This window comes from Phaenicophaeus curvirostris, chromosome Z (genome assembly GCF_032191515.1).
Source record: "Phaenicophaeus curvirostris isolate KB17595 chromosome Z, BPBGC_Pcur_1.0, whole genome shotgun sequence".
NCBI classification, from domain to species: domain Eukaryota; kingdom Metazoa; phylum Chordata; class Aves; order Cuculiformes; family Cuculidae; genus Phaenicophaeus; species Phaenicophaeus curvirostris.
The window spans coordinates 50,106,817-50,127,659 of record NC_091431.1 but is presented as its reverse complement, the minus strand read 5'-3'; the positions used below and the strand labels follow the sequence as shown (position 1 = coordinate 50,127,659).

Genomic DNA, 20,843 nt, shown 5'->3' with positions numbered 1-20,843 from the left:
AAAGTGAATATTAATTACATGCTTTTTAGAAAATTTTGTTCCATTCCTTTTTGTAAACATGTTTTGTTTTTAATGTTTAGATTTCACAGAAATTAAGTAATGAAGATCTGTTTTCAGAAATAAACCTCTGTCTAAATGTGCTTCTGGAAGATACTTTAACGGTTCCAAAGGAACAGATACCACAAGATGTATTTCCATATGTTTTAGAAGATTGCCAGAGAACCTGCATGACCACTATTGACATGGGTAATGGAGTAAAACAACGTTCCCCCAGTTATGATACAGAACGTTCACTGACATCCCAAGGGAAAGTTTTCATGGAAGCATTCACTGAAAGCAGTATGGAAACTGATGAACTTGAAATCAGTGATTTGTTGAGACTCCTTGGTGATCCTAAGAATGTTGAAATGGTAAACCCATTGCCTGATGAATTAGAGTGTCAGGGTCAGGCTTTTACCATTGATCCATTGTTAGATGAAACCAATGATGCCCTGCCAGTACAGTCTGTGACAGCTCTAAAGGCTTTGTCAGGACCTGTAATACAACCTGTCACTCCTGTAGTGCCAAGTGAGGGACAGCTTAACGCTGAAGTGGAGCAGTTAAATTCAGAATGTTGTATTCCCCAGTTAGATGATGACTGTACACAAATAACAAATGGGATTGAGCCTGAACTTCCTACAGTTCATGTGGAAGACATAAAAGCCTTAACAGGATCAAACTTCCAGAGGACAAGTGTGCAGGTAGATACACAGTTTAATTAATATTTGAAAATTTATGTTTATTTTAAGTATTATAGAGTAGCCAGATTACTTAGAGATGTGAATTGTACTAAAGAATAAACTGGCATCACTTGCTGACATGTTTAAAACATTTCACTTGTTATTGTTTTAGAATTCTGATAGTCCTTTTCTGTTTTGATATATCCGTATGATGAAAATTGCTGAGCTTGCTGAGATAGGAGATTCCAGTTAATTCAGTGACTGATGTGAAATCTAGAATCAGCATGGGAGTTTCAAAAACTCCTGATCCCTATACATCTTCTATCTTGTGTTCTCTTCGAGGAAGGTTCCAAAACACTATTCTGTTACTTCCTTGTAGCACACCAGCATATACTAACCAATTTCAGCTCTTGGTTCCTACCCTGTCTGATTCTGTTTTTTTTCCAGACTGCAGTATGATGTTTTCTGCTATCATAGTTCTTATGTCTCTGGCATACAAATGCTTTGCAAGTATTACAGAATACATTGTAGTTATGTTTTTCCTGTAGACTATAAAGATTACTATGGTGATTTTTTACATGTATATTTAGAAGTGCATTTATTTTGTTTATTTTTGCCTATGTGAGACTTACTGAAAAAATTGATCCATGGTTTCATGTTCACGTCCTCCCCTGAAGAAGTTAGTATGTATAGACGAGACATGTGATCCTTCTTTCTGTTTTCTTTTCTTCCCCATAGCTGTTATCTCCACAGTGTTACATCCATGCTGTAAAAGTGATGTGGCATGGATAATTTGGGTTCAACATGAATGCAAAAATCTGGAGAGGAACATGAAAGGAAAGCGACACTATGGTCTCTTCCATTTTAGGTTATAATAAGGGAGAGAGGAGGACACATAGGAGATGGATGTTTATGCCATACAAGGGATTTCTACTACACTCTAAACAGGGAATTGGATTCTCTGCTCTCTGTTGTCTTTGAATAATCAGGAGCTGCAAATTGGTGATCAGCCAAGTATAACTAGCTGTTTAAGGTGGTTTTACAGCTGCTTTGCTTCCCCACAATGGCCTAGAGCATCGAAAGAGAATGAGTTAATTCTGTATTTTGCTGGTAGTATTAACTGAAAATAACAGTATGATAAAATGTGCCACAAAGGCACCTAATTTCAAGGTGCCAAGAGGTCTCTATGCTAATTGTCTCAGAACCATAGCAATTTACAAAGCTGTTCCAGTGAAACATAGATTTCTGAAATTTGTAGCACAGCTGTGTGAAGCTTAATGTATAGATTTACTCAATATTTCAGTTAAGATTGCAAAGCAGGGTTATGTGGGAACGGAAATCTATAACCTCTTGTCAATTCATAATTGATTTTAGCTCTTTTTGTGCCTCCATCTGCTGTTCTTGAAGGCAGAAGATGGGGAGGCATTTTAATGAGGAAAAAATTCTAGTTTTTTTTTATTGACTGTTGTGTTTTAACAATACGTTGTTCACCTTTTCTTTTTCTCATCCTTGTTTCTTCAGAGTATCCTTATTGTGAAACAAGTACCCAAAAGAGGAGAGTCTATACTGTCTTTTAGATGCAATTAGGATGCTGGATAGCCCATTTATTTTAATATATGGTGCCTATAAAGCAAGTGGACTTTTTTTCTCTTTGAAATGTTTTCTTTTTCTCTAGCCTTTCTCCCATAGCAGATGTGGTGCAATAGAAAGAATGGCGTTGATGATTTGGTAAACTGAAATATTTGTTTTTTCCCAACTGCCATGTTAATGTGCGTCACATCTTGACTCAGAGTGACCGCTTTTAGGAATGCAGTTCACCTCTTCTGTAGTCTGTCTGCTGAATATATCAATTAAAAAAAAAATTAATCAGAAAATCCTCCATTTCTGTCTGTGTCCCAGGAAAGGACTAACAAGTTCTCGCACTTCACTATGAAAGGATTTGTGTGCATATGTGCTAGGGTGTGTCCTAAAAGCTTTCAGCATTACTTAAGTGTGTAATAAAGTAATGAGTACCCACCTTTCACCAACTTGAGTGATACACAGTAGCACGTCCCAGTCACTTGGCTAGAACAGAATTCTGGTAGTCACAAGCAGCGCAAATAAACACAAGTAACTCAAATTAACTGTCATGTGATGACATATCTTTAGGGTGGGATTTCTCTCACTTACTGGAAGAGATAAGCTTCTGGTATACACTTGTCATTTAGGTTCCCCATTAACAGAAATGATTTAGGTTCCCCTTTGCACAGCTTAGGATGAGGTAAATCACAATCATCTCAGAAAGTAGCTCGTCCTCTTCTCCAGTGGTAGTGGTAACAAGGATGCCTAGTGTCATCTTGATGACTGGATTTTCAAGGCTGAGAGTAAGTGAGGTGAATCTCATCTGTGGTGGCTGTAGCTCAGGGGTGGCATGTCTTTAGAGATAACTTCTCAGCTGGGAGTTACTGAACCTCAGGTGAAACACAGTTCTTGATCTTGTGCACACTTCTAGGCTTGTGAAAGAGCGAATGAGGTGGGCTACATTAAGATTAAGGCACCTTAAACATCACTGTTTTTCTAGGACAGGAGCTCATGTCCATATTAGCCTGAAAGGAATCTGTTGAGTCATTTCATATGTTCAACCAAACAGCTTTCAGGTAGTAACAACTTCAATTTACTGTCAGTCAGCCTAGGTTTGTTATTTAAGTTGTGATTCTGACTATTCTAATTTCCTTGGGTAATTCTGCCAGGGGCCCGTGGTCTGACATACTACTTTAGTAGTACATCTCCTATGGCAGCCTCTGTCTTGTATCTGTAGAATAGTAGTTATTCACCTAAGTAACCTCTCCATTATCTGTCAGCACACACATAGTTTATAAGACAATGTTCTTGGAGCTCTTATATATATGGCCCTTGTTTTAACTACATGCTTACCAGTTGCTTGTAATATTTCTTTTTTGTCACAGCCCATGGGCGATCAGCAGGGAGAGAAAGAATTAATTTTAGATTATGGAGATACAACCTCTAGTGAAATGCACACTGAGGAGGGACATTCGCATTCTGTGGAGGCTGCAGCATGTGCAGGAATGGCCCAAACAACATTAAGGAAAATGATTGAATTAAGAGGGACTGCAAGAAGCTGCAGCGACCATGTTTCCAGTCATTGCCAAGTACTGGAAGAGACTCAGCAGAGGATGTCTTCCAGCGACAGAAGAACAAGCAACAAAGCTAAGGATTTTGAGTATGACAAAAAAATGCAAAATATTCTTAAATTACTTTTTTAAAGTAATGTAACAATGGATACAGAGTGTTCATTCCTCATGTGAATTACTTTGAAAAAACAAGTTTTTACCTTCTATTTAAAGATACAGAAGTTAGTTTCTCTCCTAATTTACCCTTTTATCAGTTTTACCTAAGTTAGGCGATATACTTGCATGCTTTTGAATACTTACTTTTAGAATCAAATGTTTTTGCATTCTTAGCTCTACTATAAACATTGATTTATACAGAGGAGAAAATATTTTTGTTGATTCTACCCAAATCTCTTGTCAGTAAAATTCAGAAATCTACTTCTAAAGACAAGCAGGATCTAGAAACGAGCATATACCAAGGGATAATTTGGAATGAGTATGGGAAAGATGAGCAGAGAAGAAGGAGCAAGAGAATTGAAAACAAAATAAGTAAGAGTTTCTCTGATATTTATCATATGGATTATTTTATATTTGCACAACTGTAATTAACATCAAATGTAATTAATAACATTTACAATATAATGGGGCATGGATTTCTTTTTAAAAGACGATACAAACATTGATTTTAATAATTGAAATTATTTATGATTTCCCTCAGTTATTCAAATCAACATAATAGCAACCTAACAGTTGTTTAGGATTCAGTCTTTAGCAGTGTTATATGTGAAAAAACTATGGTGTATTCTGAAAATCAGAAGAAAACTCTTTTCATGCAGAGTGAAAATGTAGATCCTGATATACATATTTATATATCCTATTATCTAGTATTCTGTCTGTAACAGCATTCTGAGGACACTGCCATCCCCAAGAACTGACCTTTACAAAACAGTTTTTTCTATTCTGAATGCCTGTTGTTATCCTGTTTGTTTTAAATATAGGATTATGGGTCCTTCACTACTACAGTCACGGAGCACTCTTTGAAGTATTTTTCCTTGCAGTGTGCTTTGTCAGAGAGTTTGCTATTTTTCATCCTTTGAAGATGAATGCAGAGGAAGCGCATAGGAGAATACAGAATGTCTTTACTTAAGTGCTCACTCTGGCAGCTTTAATGCTGGGCTTTTTAAAAGGTTTTAATTTTTTTTTGTTGTTGTTTAAGCCCACCCCTTCTGGATTTATCTGTGCACCTACATTCGTTTAAACAGCTTACAAAGTTCAGAAGTATTTTAACTGCAACAGTTACATTATAGATCTTATAAACCAGAAATAATTATACTTCCAATTAACAGTCCTTTTCTTTTGCAGGGTTTAATTATTCCTTGTGGAAGTACCATTTTTTTACAAGATTTGAATTTGTATGACTAACTACTTGTCTGTTTCAAATGAGCATACTAGTTTGCACTAAAAAACCAGGCTGTTGTTTTTTAGCATGATTTCTGCAGAAAGAGTTGCACTGCTTATAGGTATAGCTTCATATTAATCCAGCCTAGCAAATTTACCTCCCTTTTACATTGGAACTGGCAATCAAGAGTCTATGAGTTATCTTAGTTGGTAATTGACTGAAAAATCAGCCCCACAAAAAGTTTTGGTTTGGATCAGCAAACATCACTTGTTTTGCATAAGGTCAAGATGGAAGGAAGGTGCTAGGGAAGGCATGGTAGAAGTAATAGGACATAGTTCCTCTTGAAGTAACAAGTTAAATGGGTTAAGTGTCACATAAAACCATGCCTTGTTCTGTGAACATCTGTGCAGTTTATTCTCTGCTGGACTACTTTAGACAAGCTTTATCTAGGGGCCACAGTATCTTAAATGGCTGCACAAATAAAGGAAAGGGACTTTCCATGTGCTCAGCTAAGGGAAAGTCCTGGGTAAACCTTTGTCTTTTAGATTTAAAAAATCTACACAGAGTTAAGAAGACTGGGAATTAGTCTGAGCTCACAGTGTATCACTATGTACAAAACAGCAGAGACATCAGGCTTTGAGAGTTACAGTTCTAGGAGAACTATGGGTTTTAAGGTCATACTTAAAATGTCTATTCCTGACACACAGGTGGAGTTACAGGGCCAGTGAGCTGCATCTGCTACAGCTTGTGGAGTGGACTAGTGTATACAGTCTGCTGCCCCAAGGTTTTTCATTAGTTGATCCATCAGTGGCCTAGGCCATGTGTTATGCTTTCCTGTAGGCGATCCATTTTTCAGAAGAGGCAGTAGCCAGGGTGCTCTTCTCCACAGTAAGAAGGGATGCTTGGATGGCACTGTTTGAGAAGTACAGAACAGCTCATCTACATACTGGAAATAATTTCACCCAAGCTGAAAGTTGTAATGAGTGCATAATGGGAGAATTTACTAAAAATAAAAAATAAACTAAAAATTAAGAAGAGTATCTTCTACATTGTATTTTTTTTACATTTAGCCTCATATTCCAAAGCCACTGTTCACCCTTTGTGCATTTCAGAAATGGCTGAGCGGGTTATGAAGTAATGGGGAAAAGTAATCCGAGGCAGCTAATCGTAATCACTATCCTAGCGTGAATACTTTTTACCTTGGAAGCGGAGGTTTTAAAACATAAATGAGTACGAAAGAACTGCTGATAAATTTGGCTTCTAAGAAAAAAGAAATTCAATAACTGACTAGCTGTTGAAATTCCCATCTTGTAATGAATTGTAACCTAGAATAGCAGTTTTGTCATCCAGTGGGAAACTAGGCACTTTACAAGAATGTCATTAAAAAGGACAAAGTCTAAACTTGAAATACTTTTACGAAGTCATATTCCTGTGTGTTGAATTCCTGGTGGCGTTCTGTTGTGGAATTCACTATAGCATCTTTTATTACATGGCATTAATGTTTAATTGGTAACATATGTTTTGAGGTATTTGTTTCTACTAGATTGAATGATCATTTGTCTTCAGAAAGCCTGTTTACTAACTGCAACACAAAGTGAAGCCAAAATAAAAGAGGAGTGTTATTTTTCTGTTCAATAGATCTTTTACACTATTTTTCAGAACAAAAAGCCTTCCGTAGGACTCAGATCCGTAGCATTTCACGTTCAACAGTTAGCAGGAGGAATGTATATGGTGAGACCTTACTGCATAGAGCTGTTCATTGTCCAGATGTAGACCTTATACGTAAAATAATAAAAGCTGGTGGAAATGTAAATAGTCGGGATTATGCTGGTAAGTTACAATTGAATTAAAATATTATTTTCAAAACTAGTGTCTGCCTGTAACTAAAAAAAGTGCATATTATGTGTTTGTGCAGTGGACAAGACTGTAGGTTTATGAGTAGTCAATAGATAATTAAATTTCTGTTGGTTTAACTGGTAATTGTTCATGAGGAAATATATAGACCTATGTCCATATTAAAAGAGACAATTTTGCTGAGAAAGCAAGCACCTAAAAAAATCACAAAGTGATACAATTAGATTTACTTAGCACTAATTCAACAGTCCTTTGATTTGTTCTTAAGAATGTTTCCATCCTGTGCAATGGCTAGGATTTCACTATGGTTCTATGAGAACAGAAAAAACCATTTGGCAGTTAAAAAACTATTGCATATTGTAGGCGTAAACCAGACCAAAATTAAGGTAGAAATTCTCTGTCTTCTGGAATGTATCAAGAGATAGATTGGGTCAGCAGCAAATATCAGACTTCACAGCATAGTACTCTCTGACTTGAGCTAACAGTGACTTGTAATGTGTGTTAACTTGTGCTGAAAGTAGATGAGAAAGTATTTTGTTGATGGGTTTCAAAGCCACCTGCTGACAACAGAGAAACATTGATAGTGTGGGTTCAGCTAGAGCCTCTGTGGGCAACAGTACTGAAATGCACTGGTTTCCAGTTTTTGGCCTCACAGCTGCTTGCTTTTTCTGCTTTTGCATGTTTTGCCAGGCATCTTCAACCCCCAGGCTCCAAATGCTGTTTTTTTGGTGTGAATGAGCACAACTGCACAAAATGTGTTTTAGATGAACTTATTGAATAGACAAGAGGCTGACCTGGCCCTCCTTCTTTCTTTTTTAGTGAGGGAGATTTAATCAGAAAGAAGTAGATTTGCCAGACTGATGTCATGTTCAAATGCACTTTAATCTCACTCTTTCTGGAAGTCATATCCTGGTGATTATATTCTGCTTCTGTGCCTTTTCTCTTCCTTTGAACCCCTCCACCAGTGGTTATCCATATCTTAGCCTAGTGTTTTTCCTTATTCCTATCCTACAGTACTCTGCTTCAGTACCTTACTGAGGTACAAATATATACAGTATTCTGGGTTGGGTGGTATGTAAGAGAGCCTCAGGAGTTTCTCTTTCCAATTAAATTAAGATAATTTTGTTTAATGAGAGCATAACAGTCTTAATAAGCCTAATTCACATACTAATTCACATACCAAGTATGGTATTTGAATTAGGTACAGACAACCTTGTGATAATGGGAGATGGTTGAAGAGTAAGGCTGGCCATTAAAATGGTCTTTAGAGGTTGTGCTGGTTTGAGAGCTCTAATATAGTAAGCAGAGTATCATCTGCCTTTCCCCCTTACTTTTCTCATCCTACAAAAAATTTCATATAGTGAATGAATGTTTAAGGAGCTGATGCAAGGATATGCTAACCCCAGTTCAAAGACATAGGTTGCATCTCTTACTTTTCCTCAACACCTTCATGGAGTAGAATTAGTCAGTAGGTCATGAAGCCCATGTCTTGTTTTATAATATATAGCTGGGAATGGATATGGAAATTCAGTAAGGATTTTTTTATTGCTTTCTTTCAAAACTCAAACCATTCTTGTGTAGCCTTAGAAAACATTTTCGCTTGGCAATAAAAACTCCAGATCTTTATTTTGTCTCATGTTTCTTACTTTCCTTCTTCAGCATGGCTATGTAAATCAAAGAGCACCATGAAAAATTATCTTGTTCTTAAAATAGCATATATGTGTACATGTTTTATTCAGGGAAAAGTTACTAAGATGTGGATGGAATAGTTTTTATTATTTTCTTTCATAACCAAACTATCAAATCTAAAATTAATAGTGTTACAGCAGCACTTGGTTCCCCAGTAAGTACAAATTTTGACAAAAGATCTTTCGACCCTTGTGACTTTTTCATAAACTTTTCTTCATGCAGCTTATTCTAAAATGCATCAATGTTTCCCTTTGCAGCATACTCTCTGAAATGTTTATCAAATAGAAAAACTAAAGTAGACATAAATTTTTATAAATTATTTCACCCAAATGTTAACTAGAGGTGTTTCTTTTTTGTAGGCTGGACTCCACTACATGAAGCAAGTGTGAGAGGCTTTTGTGAGATAGCAAAGGAGCTTTTGAAAGCAGGAGCGGATGTTGATGCTAGGGGATGTGAACAAATGACACCATTGCAAGATGCAGTTAAAGAAGGCTATTATGAGGTATACTCCAAATTGAACAAATTATGATTTAGGTGTAGAAATGATTTTTCATTGGGTCCAAAAGGTCACATAGTCTCTTTACATGTGGCTGGTCTTTCCAGATTGTGAGTAAATTCAGGAGCTTGCAAGTCTTTTCTGCCGCATATCTGTTGAAACCATACCATGCTTTATAAGATTTATCCAAAAGCAGAAATCAATTTTTTTTTTAACTGTTTAGGACAATGGCTTAAGTACTGAGAAACAGGTTTCTGCTGTTCTCACTACAAGAAAGACAGTGTGTGTGCAGAAAAGGGGAGTGAAGGTGGTGAAGGGAACTGAAGTGGACTGAGGGAACTGAGATTGTTTAGTCTGGAGAAAAAGGCTGAGGGGAGACCTCATCTCTGTACAGCTACCTGAAAGGAGGTTGTAGAGCAGTGGGTGTGAGTCTCTTCTCCCAAGTGACAAGCAATAGGGCAAGAGGAAATGGCCTGAAGTTGCACCAGGGGAGGTTTAGGTATTAGGTGAAACTACTTTATGAAAAGGTTCATCAAGAATTGGACCAGGCTGCGAAGGGAAGTGATTGAGTCGCTATCCCTGGAGGTACTTAAAAGGTGTGTAGATGTGCTAATGGGTGTGGTTTAGTGATGGGCTTGGCAGTGTTACCTTAACAGTTGGACTCCATCATCTTAAAGGTCTTTTCCAACCTAAACAATTTGAAAATTCTGTGATTCTAACATTGATCTCAGCTAGGTAACTTGGGGCACATCAACATCATTTAACACAGTGCTGTGTTAGTAATGTGAGCTGCCACATGGAATGGCAGTAAATGACGCTCTGTTTACTTAGGAGCAGTATATTTGTATCACTGCAGTGGTCTGTCAGGCTTAATATTTGTTGCTTCTGACTAGCAACACACTAGTGATAGTGATTCAGTGAAATGACATTTGGTAACATGGCATTTGGAGCTATTTCTTTCAAAGATACCTTCTCTGCCTGAAGCTATTATGGTAGGTTGATTTCTTTATCCCTTTCTGCACCTGTAATATGGCAAAATCAATTTCTTATTGCAGAAAAATTTTAAGTGTATGGAATACTTTCTCGTAGTAAATTTAAGAGGGAGAGCATATAAGGGTGATGTGTAGCTAAAGATCTCATTAATGGGGAAGAGTTCTCAATATTACTCCCTGAAAAATCTATAGATTTGGGACAACTTCTGAAGCTGAAGAGGGTTTTTGCTGTGGATTGAATGTATGATTGAGAAAACTTCACTGGCAGTTTTTTCACTAGCAGCCTGGTTGGAAGTTATGAGGGATTTTAAATGCATGGGTGAAGGATGTGAGTCAAGCTCAGTCTGAAATAATAACAGGTGCTGAAGAGGGGAGGGCAGAGGTATAAATAAGGCTACATTAGTGCAGGAATAAGATAGCAGGGTTAACTACAGAATGGAAATAATCAGATTGTTTTTCTAGATGGCAGAATTATTACTTCAGTATGGAGCTGATCCCTTATTAAAAAATGGGATGGGAAGGTGTGCATTAGAAGAAACTTCTGACCCATTTATGAGGAAGCTACTTAAAAGCTATGTAGCAAAATCCAGAAGATATTCAGTATCAGGTAGGAGATAATTATTCTGACCTACTGTCACCACTAAATGGAGACTTCCAGAACATCTGTTGCACTGTATTTCCTTAATTACTGCTAGTAATTGCATGGGCTTTGCTGTCTGATGCCTGAGTACCAGCAAGCACTCCTTACCCAGCACCATTTCTGTACAATGGCAAAGTACAAAAGATAATGATGTTCTGCTTTTTCTTGGGCTGAAGCTACTTTTAGATTTGAAATGGAGATGTGAAGCACAATATTTTTTGCCTGTCTGAATGTAGAAAGGGACATGGCTGGACTTGCTGAGGGTGAGGGTATGGCTTACAGCTAGGGATAAAATCTGGTTCTAAACTGGCATAGAGGCTGAATTTTGAAGTATCTATAAGATAAAAGATAGAGGATCTAGGATTAGCTATAGGTCTTAGGGGTTGCCAAGCCTTAGCTGCCTATCTTTAACTGATAGCGTTAGGGATGTGACTAGAGTAATATTTCTGTAGGTGAGAGCTAGTGAATTTTAAGGAGTTGGTAGGTGAACGTTTTAACTAAGTTGAGAATAGGATCGTTTACAATCTTAGGAACTAAGTTGAGAAGAACATTCTGAAGAGGCTGCTTGGTCAGGGGCAGGTACAAAGAAATGCCACAAGATAAGCTTTGATTACAGTTAGAATTGGGACTGTAGGTCAACAGTAGGTCAGTGTGGACTGACCTGTTTTAAGTCTGGAAGGAGTCCCCAGCCTGTGGACTATAACTCATTACTGCTCTTTCACATGGGCGGTGCTGAAGCCACTAGTCCAAGGGCAATCAAAACAGACTTCAGGGCCTTGAGACAGTTGGTAAGGGAATCTGGTACACAGGGTAGTTTTTAACTCTGGCCTTCCAGTTATGGGCAGTGCCATTGGAAGATGCAGAGGCACCCAGTCTGTTAATACATGGCTCTATGGCTGGTGTCACTACTGCAGCTTTGGGCTTCCTGATATTGGGATGGCCTACAGGGTGCCAGGCCTGCTAATGTCACATAGGATCCAACTTTTTTAAAGAGGAAAAAGGATCTTAGCTCATGAGCTAGTGAGGCCTATTGACAGAGCTTTAAACTAGACTTGAAACAGGAGGGGGATATTATCAGGCTTGCCTCCGACAAAAGCTAGATTTTTTCAGTATGAGTAGTCTGTATTTAAGAACATACAAGCGAGAAGTAAATGCATAGAGCTTCATTGATTAAGTAAGTCTATCAATATTTGGGTAAGATCTTGGTAGCTGCTACACTTCTATTATGCCATTTTGTCAGCACAGAGTGTAGCTGGAAAGCTAAAGCGAACCACCATCAAGACACTGAAGTGGTGCTGGGGAATATTCATGTTTGTTTTTACACAGGTGGTTTGGCTTTAGCTACTCCATCTTTTTGCCTCCCCAGGTATGCTATCCATGAAACGATGTAAGCTAGGCTATTACCCATTATCCCTGGTTTCAGAAAAGTTTTTAGGGGTTCAGGAAAGCCTGTTAGATATTAGGGAAATACAGTAGCTCCCCTAAATTTCAAAAGGAACTGCTCAGGTCACTAATCTTCAAAAAAATTTAGAGGCCTAACATCACACTTTACTCTCATTTGGCCTAGTTTATACGAAGTGCCATCTGCAACAGAGATCAGACTTCAAGATTTTAATATATATTTATATATTTTAGATTCTAATAAAACCCTTATGGCTTGATTATTTCTTCTGGTTAAACACAAGATTGTGGACACAGGGTACTATCTATGCAACTTAAAGAATTGTGTTCTCTTCTCAATTCTGTCTTTCATTTTAATTTCAGATGGAAATGATTCAAAGAATATGTTAAATACTCAAAGCATAGAGGATACAAACCTGCACAAGGTATATCTTTACAAAGAACCCTGATTTTAATTTGGTGCTGAACTGTTACAGGCTTGCTAGCAGTCTTCAGTAAATTAAAGCAGACAGCTATTTCTGAAATGTATGTATTTCAAAGTCCTCATATAATGTAATAAATGCTTATACTCAGCAGGGACTGAATCAGAGTGATATCCAACGTTATACCAATTCTTTGGCAAGCCTTGCTGATCCTTATTGTTACTTGGGGTAAGCTGAAGTCTCATGAAGATGCAAGACACAGGCTGCTTCTCACAGATAGTGGTTCTTGCTGAGTTTTTGCAAGTGCTGCAGAGATAGCTTAAAACAAACATGGCATATCAGCGCCTCCTTGTAGTTGCAGAAAGCTGCCTGAAACTGCGAAATGTAGCAACAGGATAGCTGCTTCTTGTCTCCATGTAGTAGGTTGTGTCAGGTTCTGATAGGAAAAGGTTAGGGAGTGACTGTTGTATAGGGTTGGACAGTAGACCTCAGTAAGATGTGGGAGCTAGTGCCTTGCACAAAAACAGGACACCGTGATCAGTCACTTTGGTCACAGTTTGTTTGCATACAGCACAACTAATTATGGCATTAAGAGCTGTACTCCTCCCCCTCTCATTTTTTCTCATTTTGACGATAGCTGGTAATATATGAAACGTGTAATGCAGTGTACACAAACACATTATTCTTGCTTCCAGAAGTTTTATGTGGTTATAACTGTCCTTTTTATTCACAGTAGTGCAATCTACAGTGTCCTTAGAAATGTTGTGCTGCAACAGCTTCCATGGTGTACAGTCTTTGATTAAATTTTAAAACGTTTGTTGATTGATGAAGGATATTCTCCAAGTAGAAGGTGGTGTAAAATTGAGTTGGGAAAACTTATTACTATGGCTGTGTAACTGATTATTTATACAGCTATGTGAGTTGTTGCAGTGTTTGTGTTCTGGTTCTACCTCCAGAAAAAAGTGATCAACAGGATAATTGTAGTTAATCATTGACCTTTGGAGCAATTTTGTTGTGAGATTTCCATGAGTTTATTCTGCATGTTTTTGCTGTGTTATTTCCCTTTCTTTATAATTCCCTACTATCATTGCAGACAGGATTACCAGAAATGTAAGACCGTAGCTCCTATGACCACAAAAGCAATTTTTTGGTTCTTTAGAACATTAATCTAGAGCATTAATTCAAAGCCAGTTCAATTTTCAGAAATAAATAAAAGTGAAAAGCAGTTCAGTGATACTTATAATTGGATTTCAGCTATTAATTTTTATACTTTCATACATATATTTCTTAATTCCTTAATTTATTTGTTCTGCTGTCTTAAAAAGCTGCAGAGGCAGAGGGAATATGTTATTTTTTTAAAAAAGCACAGTTCTCTTTTAGTAAATAAAAAAGCAATTTATCAGAAAATGAAGCTTATGGCCTGTTTTGTAGGTAGAATCAAATGCAGGTGGCACAGTTCAAAATAATAATACTAAAACACCAAAGGAAGTTTTGCTAAGAATGAGCAAAACATAGAAACAAATATTGTGAAATACAAAAAAATACAGTTCTTCATGATTCTGAAGGCAGAAAACTGCATGAAAAAAGGAGGTCTGAAAAGGACAAGATCAGCTATTCTTACAGCGGAGGCTGTAGCCAAGAATAGAACTATCGAGAAATAATGTCTGATGTTAGATGGACCTCATGTTTAGATTCACTTATAAATTAAGGAGCATGTAAATTATAGAAAAGGTGTTTCACTGATGCTGGACCTAATGAAATGGGCCACACTGTTGCTGCTTCTAATTATAATTGTTGCATCCCTGTTAGTGTTGTAGGAAAACTGATCTAAGTCAGACAGAATTGCAATAGGAACAGCAATTCAGCAGTGAAAATCCATTTATGGAAGAAAATGGCAGAACTACTGGAAGCTCAGCAACTTCTGTTGTAACAGGGGAGATCACCAGTTTGCATTGCCTAACATCAGTGGTTTCTGGAGAGAAAGTGTCTGCAAATCGCTGTCAGTTATAACTGATTTAACAGAACTTGGTTCTCAGTCAATACTTATTGGTTTGACTTCCTTTCACAATGTCTCTGTTTTAAAGTTACAGCAGAAAATCAAGAGTTAAGACAGTGATCAAACAGAGTAACAGTTTGAGTGACAGGTATCTAAATACTGGTATGAGAAGACCTTCAGAACAAATTATTTCTTTGCAAAACTTGACAAATCAATTTAATGTTGATGGTAGCAAAATTAATGGAGAGTCCCTAAGTTTAAAACTCTCCTTGCCTTTTTTGAACAGTTTTCCTTACAGACAAATGACTCAGAACCAGCGTGTTCAAATCCTATGGATTCAGACAGCACAGACGTATTGCAAGAGACCATTGTAAATGATGTGCAGAACATTTATACTAATATATCAGAAGATGGAACAAGCTGCACTGAACAGACGCTTCAAGCAAATGCAGAAACAGTCTTAGCACGTGAACTTTCAGCAGCAAGTAACGGAGAAAGTCCTTGTAATTCTGCCAGTGGTGTACTAAGCACCATTGAACAAAAGGCTCTGCAGCCAGAGAAAGGAGGGAGGGTCCTGCTTAATGCAGAAGAAGGTGTTGAGGAGTGTCACATTGAAACTGAAAATGCTAGTAGTTTAGAGATAAAACTTACGGTTTTACAACTCCATGAAAAGGACAGACTTCAAAATACACGAAAGAGAAAGGATCTTCAGGAGACCAACGCAAAAGCAGATTTGCATTTTGGTGTTAATACAGACAGCAGATCTCCTCATTCATTTCAGATTGTGGAAAACATACGCAAAGAAACCTTGCAGAGAACAGGTGCCCCGTTTTGTTTGAAAATAATTATTTTATGTGTTTGTTTTAAGCTTTCTTGTATTTTATTAAAAAAAACCCCAAACCAAGACAGCAGTGTATCTCCAGAGAATGTATTTTGCCATAAAAACATAGGAGATGCATGAAATGTGTGGTGCTACAGACCACCATTCCAGCTTAACCATTTAGTTAGTTTTGCTTTGTATTTTGAGGGGTTGGTTTATATCCAAGTCCTCATTTTACCAAAATGTGACCAGAGTTGTCACTACACTAATTAGAATGAAATTCTTAAGTTGCTTTTTTTTTTTTTTTTAATACTAAAGAGTCAATAAAGGTCATACTTAAACGAAAGAATCTTTGAATTGTTTTGGATTCAGTTGTGGTACACTAGTATACGATGAATAGTGGATAAAGTATTTATTATGTTAAAGTATTTTCAAATATTGAGTGAGTGAGGCATTTTTTTAGTTGAGAGTAGGTGGTTATTTTGACATTGATTTTAATATCAGTTATTATTTCTGAAATTACTAGTGCTATGCTATAGATGCTCTTAAGTTATTTTGTTAAACCAACAGATGATGGAGTGTTTGCTGGAATAAGTGGAACAGAAGGCACTGAAATTAATGGAGAAGAAGGAAATGCAGAGACCAACACACTTTCACAGTTTACTGAAACAGAAGTCCAAACTAAAAGAGTAAGATTGCTTCTGAAGGCAAGCCAAAAAGCAGCCTCGTATCGCAGTAGCAGCAAAGGCAACCTTTTATCTAATCAATCACAATGCAGTCAAGCATCAAAATGGCAAATGTCCAAGAAATCAGGTGAAATATTAATAATACTTTATAAAAACAGTGGAGGTTTTTTTCAGACATATATGAAGAATTGTTTCGTAGTACATGAGGGAAAGTTTGGAAAAGGATACATAGTGTGTTGAACAAGTACTCTGCTGTGTTCCAAGTACTTGAAATATTTCCAGAACTCCTGTACACCATTTTACAGAATGCACATAATTACTCATTTTTATTTAGATTACACTCATTAGTCTTTCAGCACCGTAGTTGAGGGGTGCAGAATTATATCCAAGAGCTTAAAATAACATTAAATTGATCCTTAGTTAATTATGTTACATAACGGATAGTTTTAAATAATGCTAACTTGATCTTCAGTTAACTGTTTTATGTACTACAGGTCAAAGAAGACAACCTGACCCTCCGTGTATTTGGCACACATATGTCTACTCTTATTTTATAGACTATATTGTCATCAGGCCTAAGTCAACATAGGCTTTGATTCTGCTGTACATTTGATTTTAGCTGTAGTGCAAGAACAAACGTCCTTTTCTAATGATAAGGATCTTGCGTCCTCTGATAGTTATATTCTCTTCTGCCTTCACATCCAGCTTTCTATTTAGCAGTTTCATTCAATGCCTAAGCCTTGTATTTATCTTGTAGCCTTACCATCACAAGAGAGATCTGGTCCAACTGATTACTCATCATAATCCCCGGGTATTTTTCACTTACTGTTTTTTTTGGTCAAGCTGGCAGTCATCTTGTGTACTCTGTTTCTTTCTGAAACCAGAGAACCATACCACTCAAGACTTACTAAAATGAAAACCTGTTGTTCAGATGGGGACCGTGCTCATTTGGCATTCTCCTTAACTTGTGTTGAAATGAAAAGAACTATATCATCAGATGATGTGAATTTCTTGAGTAGCTTTGCCTTGATACGGAATAGAGTATTTGTCTCTTCTTAGACAATACTGTCACTTCTCTCTGGTAGTTAAAAGTTTGAGAATTATTTTTTCTGAGTTGGTAGGTTTTAAAAAACTGCCTTCTAGAGACTTTATGTGTCCATGACTATCTCCTTGTATTCTTTTGTTTTCCACAGTAGTTTTCTACAACTCATTTATTTTTGCTATCATTTGCTTCCCCTTTTTAAATTTCTTATTTAATATTACTCTGTAATTCCCTTCTTAAACCAGGTTAGTTTTTGAATCAGTGCAGCTTTTTGCCTTCAGTGTGGGATGTATTGTAATATATTTCCTAGCTATTATTCATATTTTTTGTGGGCATTTTTTCTTCAAAGTGTTTTTTGCATGTAATTCTTCATAGCTTTGTGAAACTTTACCTTTCAAATAGCTGTTGTATCAGTGTAAACGTGTGTATTTTATATATGTACATAGGAAACACACATTTTATATGTGTAAGTTCTATTATGTGTGTGTGAATGCATGTGTATTTGTGTGTGAATATAACATTTAATTTAATTTTTCCAAATGTGCGCAGCAAAATATTTTCCTTTCTTCCTTGGACTGCAGGTATGTGTTCCTGGCATCTATTGGTCAAACTTTGATTGTCATTGAGTGGGATGTAAATGAATGCTGGCATTAAGTAGATTGTATTGAAAATTAATGCTATTCATACTCCTACATCTTTAAAAAATTTTAGAACAAGTGTACATAACAGCATGTATTCTTAAAATAAGGTAGATAACAAATTTACATGCCCACTTGTACACACACACAATATGGACAAATGCTTCTGCACACAGACTATCAACATACTCATGTATTTACCTGTTTTTCTTGTTAGGTTACTACCCTACTTCTCTTTGAAGACTTTGCCTGGGTGATCACTAGTCTTAGAGGTTGAATAAAAGGGTCATCAGCCAATCTCTGTAGTGTACTATAACACACGACAAAATACACTCAGGAAACTGTGAAATTCCTGCTGATCCTTTTCTCTTTGATAGTCACAATTTTCTTGCCCTCTTCTGCCTTCAGATGTACAGAAAATGGTTTCCTCTTCCCATCTCAGGTGGTTGCTAGTTTTCAACCTGTCTTAAGTTCCTGCTGTCTTGAGTTTCTGGATTACAAACTCATGTTTTCTTGTGGAAATTGAGAGGAGGAGGAAAGGAGTAGGTACTCTTGTTACTGCTCTCTAATATTTGCTGCTGTGATTACTTAGCTTTGCTTTCTCCGGATTGTGTCCTCTTGTTGTAGGAATCCCTTCTTACTTCACTCTGGAAAAAAAATCTGTGGTGTATCTGATACATGTCAGCATCCACTGCTAATTATTGGAAGCATAAACACTGAACATATGTATTATTCTTTTCCCTACGGATGTAACTTTCTGTAGCTCCTATATTCCTGCTCAGTCTTTATGATAAGGTCCACGTTAATGAATACATTTTTGGATTTTTCTTCCTTTAAATTTTTGCCTCCTATAAATGCAATTATGATTTAAAAAAAACCTTTATTCCAAATATGTGTCTTACACTTAGGTCTCCTCTGGAATAGCATTTCACAGATTACTTTCCCCCCAGCAGAGATTCTTCAGGTAATATTTTATTGTTCTTCAGCTAAAATTTAATTATTTCCTTCATCCCTGGGTAATGTTCCTTTTTGAGAGGTGATGCAAGAAAGTATAGCCATTCTGACAGTTGAAGGCATTAATAGCTTTGGAGATCAGGACGATGGCATTCAGATTGTCCCAGAAAAATGTGGAAGATGGTATAATGGTTTCTGACTTGTGGGTTTTTCAGATTTTTTGCACTCATGCCTCTTCCTCTTTAACTGACTTCTCTGTCTCATCTGATTGTTCCTGTATCCCAGTGGTCTTCCTTACATTACTGTATTCCTGAATAAAAGTCTTTTCTTCCTAAATGATGAAATCCTTCTTGACTTTTGTCTGTAATCAGTCACTTCCTAGGCTCTCAGTATTCATATTCTGCTTATACAGAAGGAAGGTATAATCAGCTTGCTTCTTTTATAGTTCAGTCTGTGGCAAGAATTACTTATAGACCAATGTTGAAGTATTCAGATGTCTTTCTGAAAGAGGATATCCTTGAAGTTATTGAGGTATGGCAGCCCAATCTAGTCTGTTTGCTGGTTACTCTTAATCTCTCTGTTTCAGCTCTGTTTCAGTCAGTGTGCTGACTGGAGTTTGTGAAATCCCTGATCATTCCTGCTCATGACCCACCTGACAGTGCGATCCACAAAGAACCAGTATTTTGTAATTCACACACCAATGTCCCATTATGCTTTTACAAATGTTTCCCAACAACCATGAACAAAACTGTTGTGCATGACAGCTTAAGTGGAAAACTTTGCAATTATTTCTATTTACTTGCAGCCGTTATTGCTAAAGGTCATTAGCTTAATGGGCTGTTGCGCGCCTTTTTTTGTGCCCATGTCTCTAAAGATTCCCTAGGACATTCTCCCATGCATCAAAGCGGGGAAAAGAGGAAGAACCAGGAAACAGATGATTGCTCTGAGAGTTCAGACCCAGAAGCTTCTAGACAAAAGATGATACATTGTCTTACAGAAAAGAAGGTCTGGAGGATTATTTCAGTAACTTGACCTCTTTGCATGCGCTAGAATCTTAGTTTTCATTTTAAAAAGAATCTGTAGCTCTTCTGGTTGCCAGTACGATGTGGGCCAAGCACCTCCAATGCAAAGAGAGCCACCTGAATGTTTTCTGACGGGTTAGAATAGCCAGTAGTGAGAGTCTGGCTGCAGCAGTGCCTGAACAAGCTAGTTTAAAGTTAGTATGGATATGTCCTCACCACATATCTGTCTTTAATATGATTAGAGTATGTCTTTCATGTTCTAGCAAAGAGTCTTGTAGTTTACTTTAAAGGAAACAATGGAAAAGCAGATTTTCCAGAAGGCAGGAAGAGCCTAAAGAAAGGCAAGTGTCAAATCATGGAAAATGTTTGATAGTAATGGGTACTGATAACTGAAAATATTTGAGAAGACAGGTTTTCTGATGAGAATAGGAAATGCTTGGGATGCAGCAATCATTTTTTTTTACAGAAATAGAGTTTTACAGAGAATAAGAGTTGTAAAATGCTTATTTAAAACTTTACATAGTCGGGGTTTTTTTTGAGAAATTACAGATTTTCGAGAAATCAGAGAAAGAAGCCAGTGGACTTCTAAAAAAATCTGATAGCACAGTATTATAACAGCAGGAACAGGAGTTAAAAAAAAATAGCATTCATGGTAGAGCTTTTGAAGATTTAAGTGTCCTGTCTTTTTGGTAGCCATTTGAGGGAGAGGGGTTTCCTTACTGTACACACAGAATCAGTTCTCTTTTAGTCTTTTTTTCTTTGTATCTCTTTAACAAATTGATGTCTGTTACCTAAAGCTTCAGAATTAGGATCTTTCTGATGATGACATCATAAAATTTAAAGTGGATGTAGTTTGCTTTGTCAACCTGTAACAGAAGGATTAAATGAAGTTTATTTATAATTATGGGTCCAGTCCTGCACAGGCTTAATTAAATGGCAGTACAGCTGCATCATTAGATATTA

The 20,843-nt window shown here is 37.0% G+C and overlaps 1 protein-coding gene across 1 annotated transcript in view; it reads left to right on the top strand.

Moving 5' to 3' along the window:
* Positions 1–20,843, top strand: part of ANKRD31 (ankyrin repeat domain 31) — a 61,490-nt gene that overhangs the window by 13,137 nt on the left and 27,510 nt on the right. Inside the window, exons 7-15 of the mRNA XM_069881149.1 lie at positions 81–740; positions 3,665–3,939; positions 4,251–4,384; positions 6,888–7,058; positions 9,131–9,273; positions 10,722–10,866; positions 12,664–12,725; positions 15,005–15,539; positions 16,109–16,351. Coding sequence (XP_069737250.1) covers positions 81–740; positions 3,665–3,939; positions 4,251–4,384; positions 6,888–7,058; positions 9,131–9,273; positions 10,722–10,866; positions 12,664–12,725; positions 15,005–15,539; positions 16,109–16,351 — 2,368 coding nt within the window. The remainder of the gene's footprint in view (positions 1–80; positions 741–3,664; positions 3,940–4,250; positions 4,385–6,887; positions 7,059–9,130; positions 9,274–10,721; positions 10,867–12,663; positions 12,726–15,004; positions 15,540–16,108; positions 16,352–20,843) is intronic.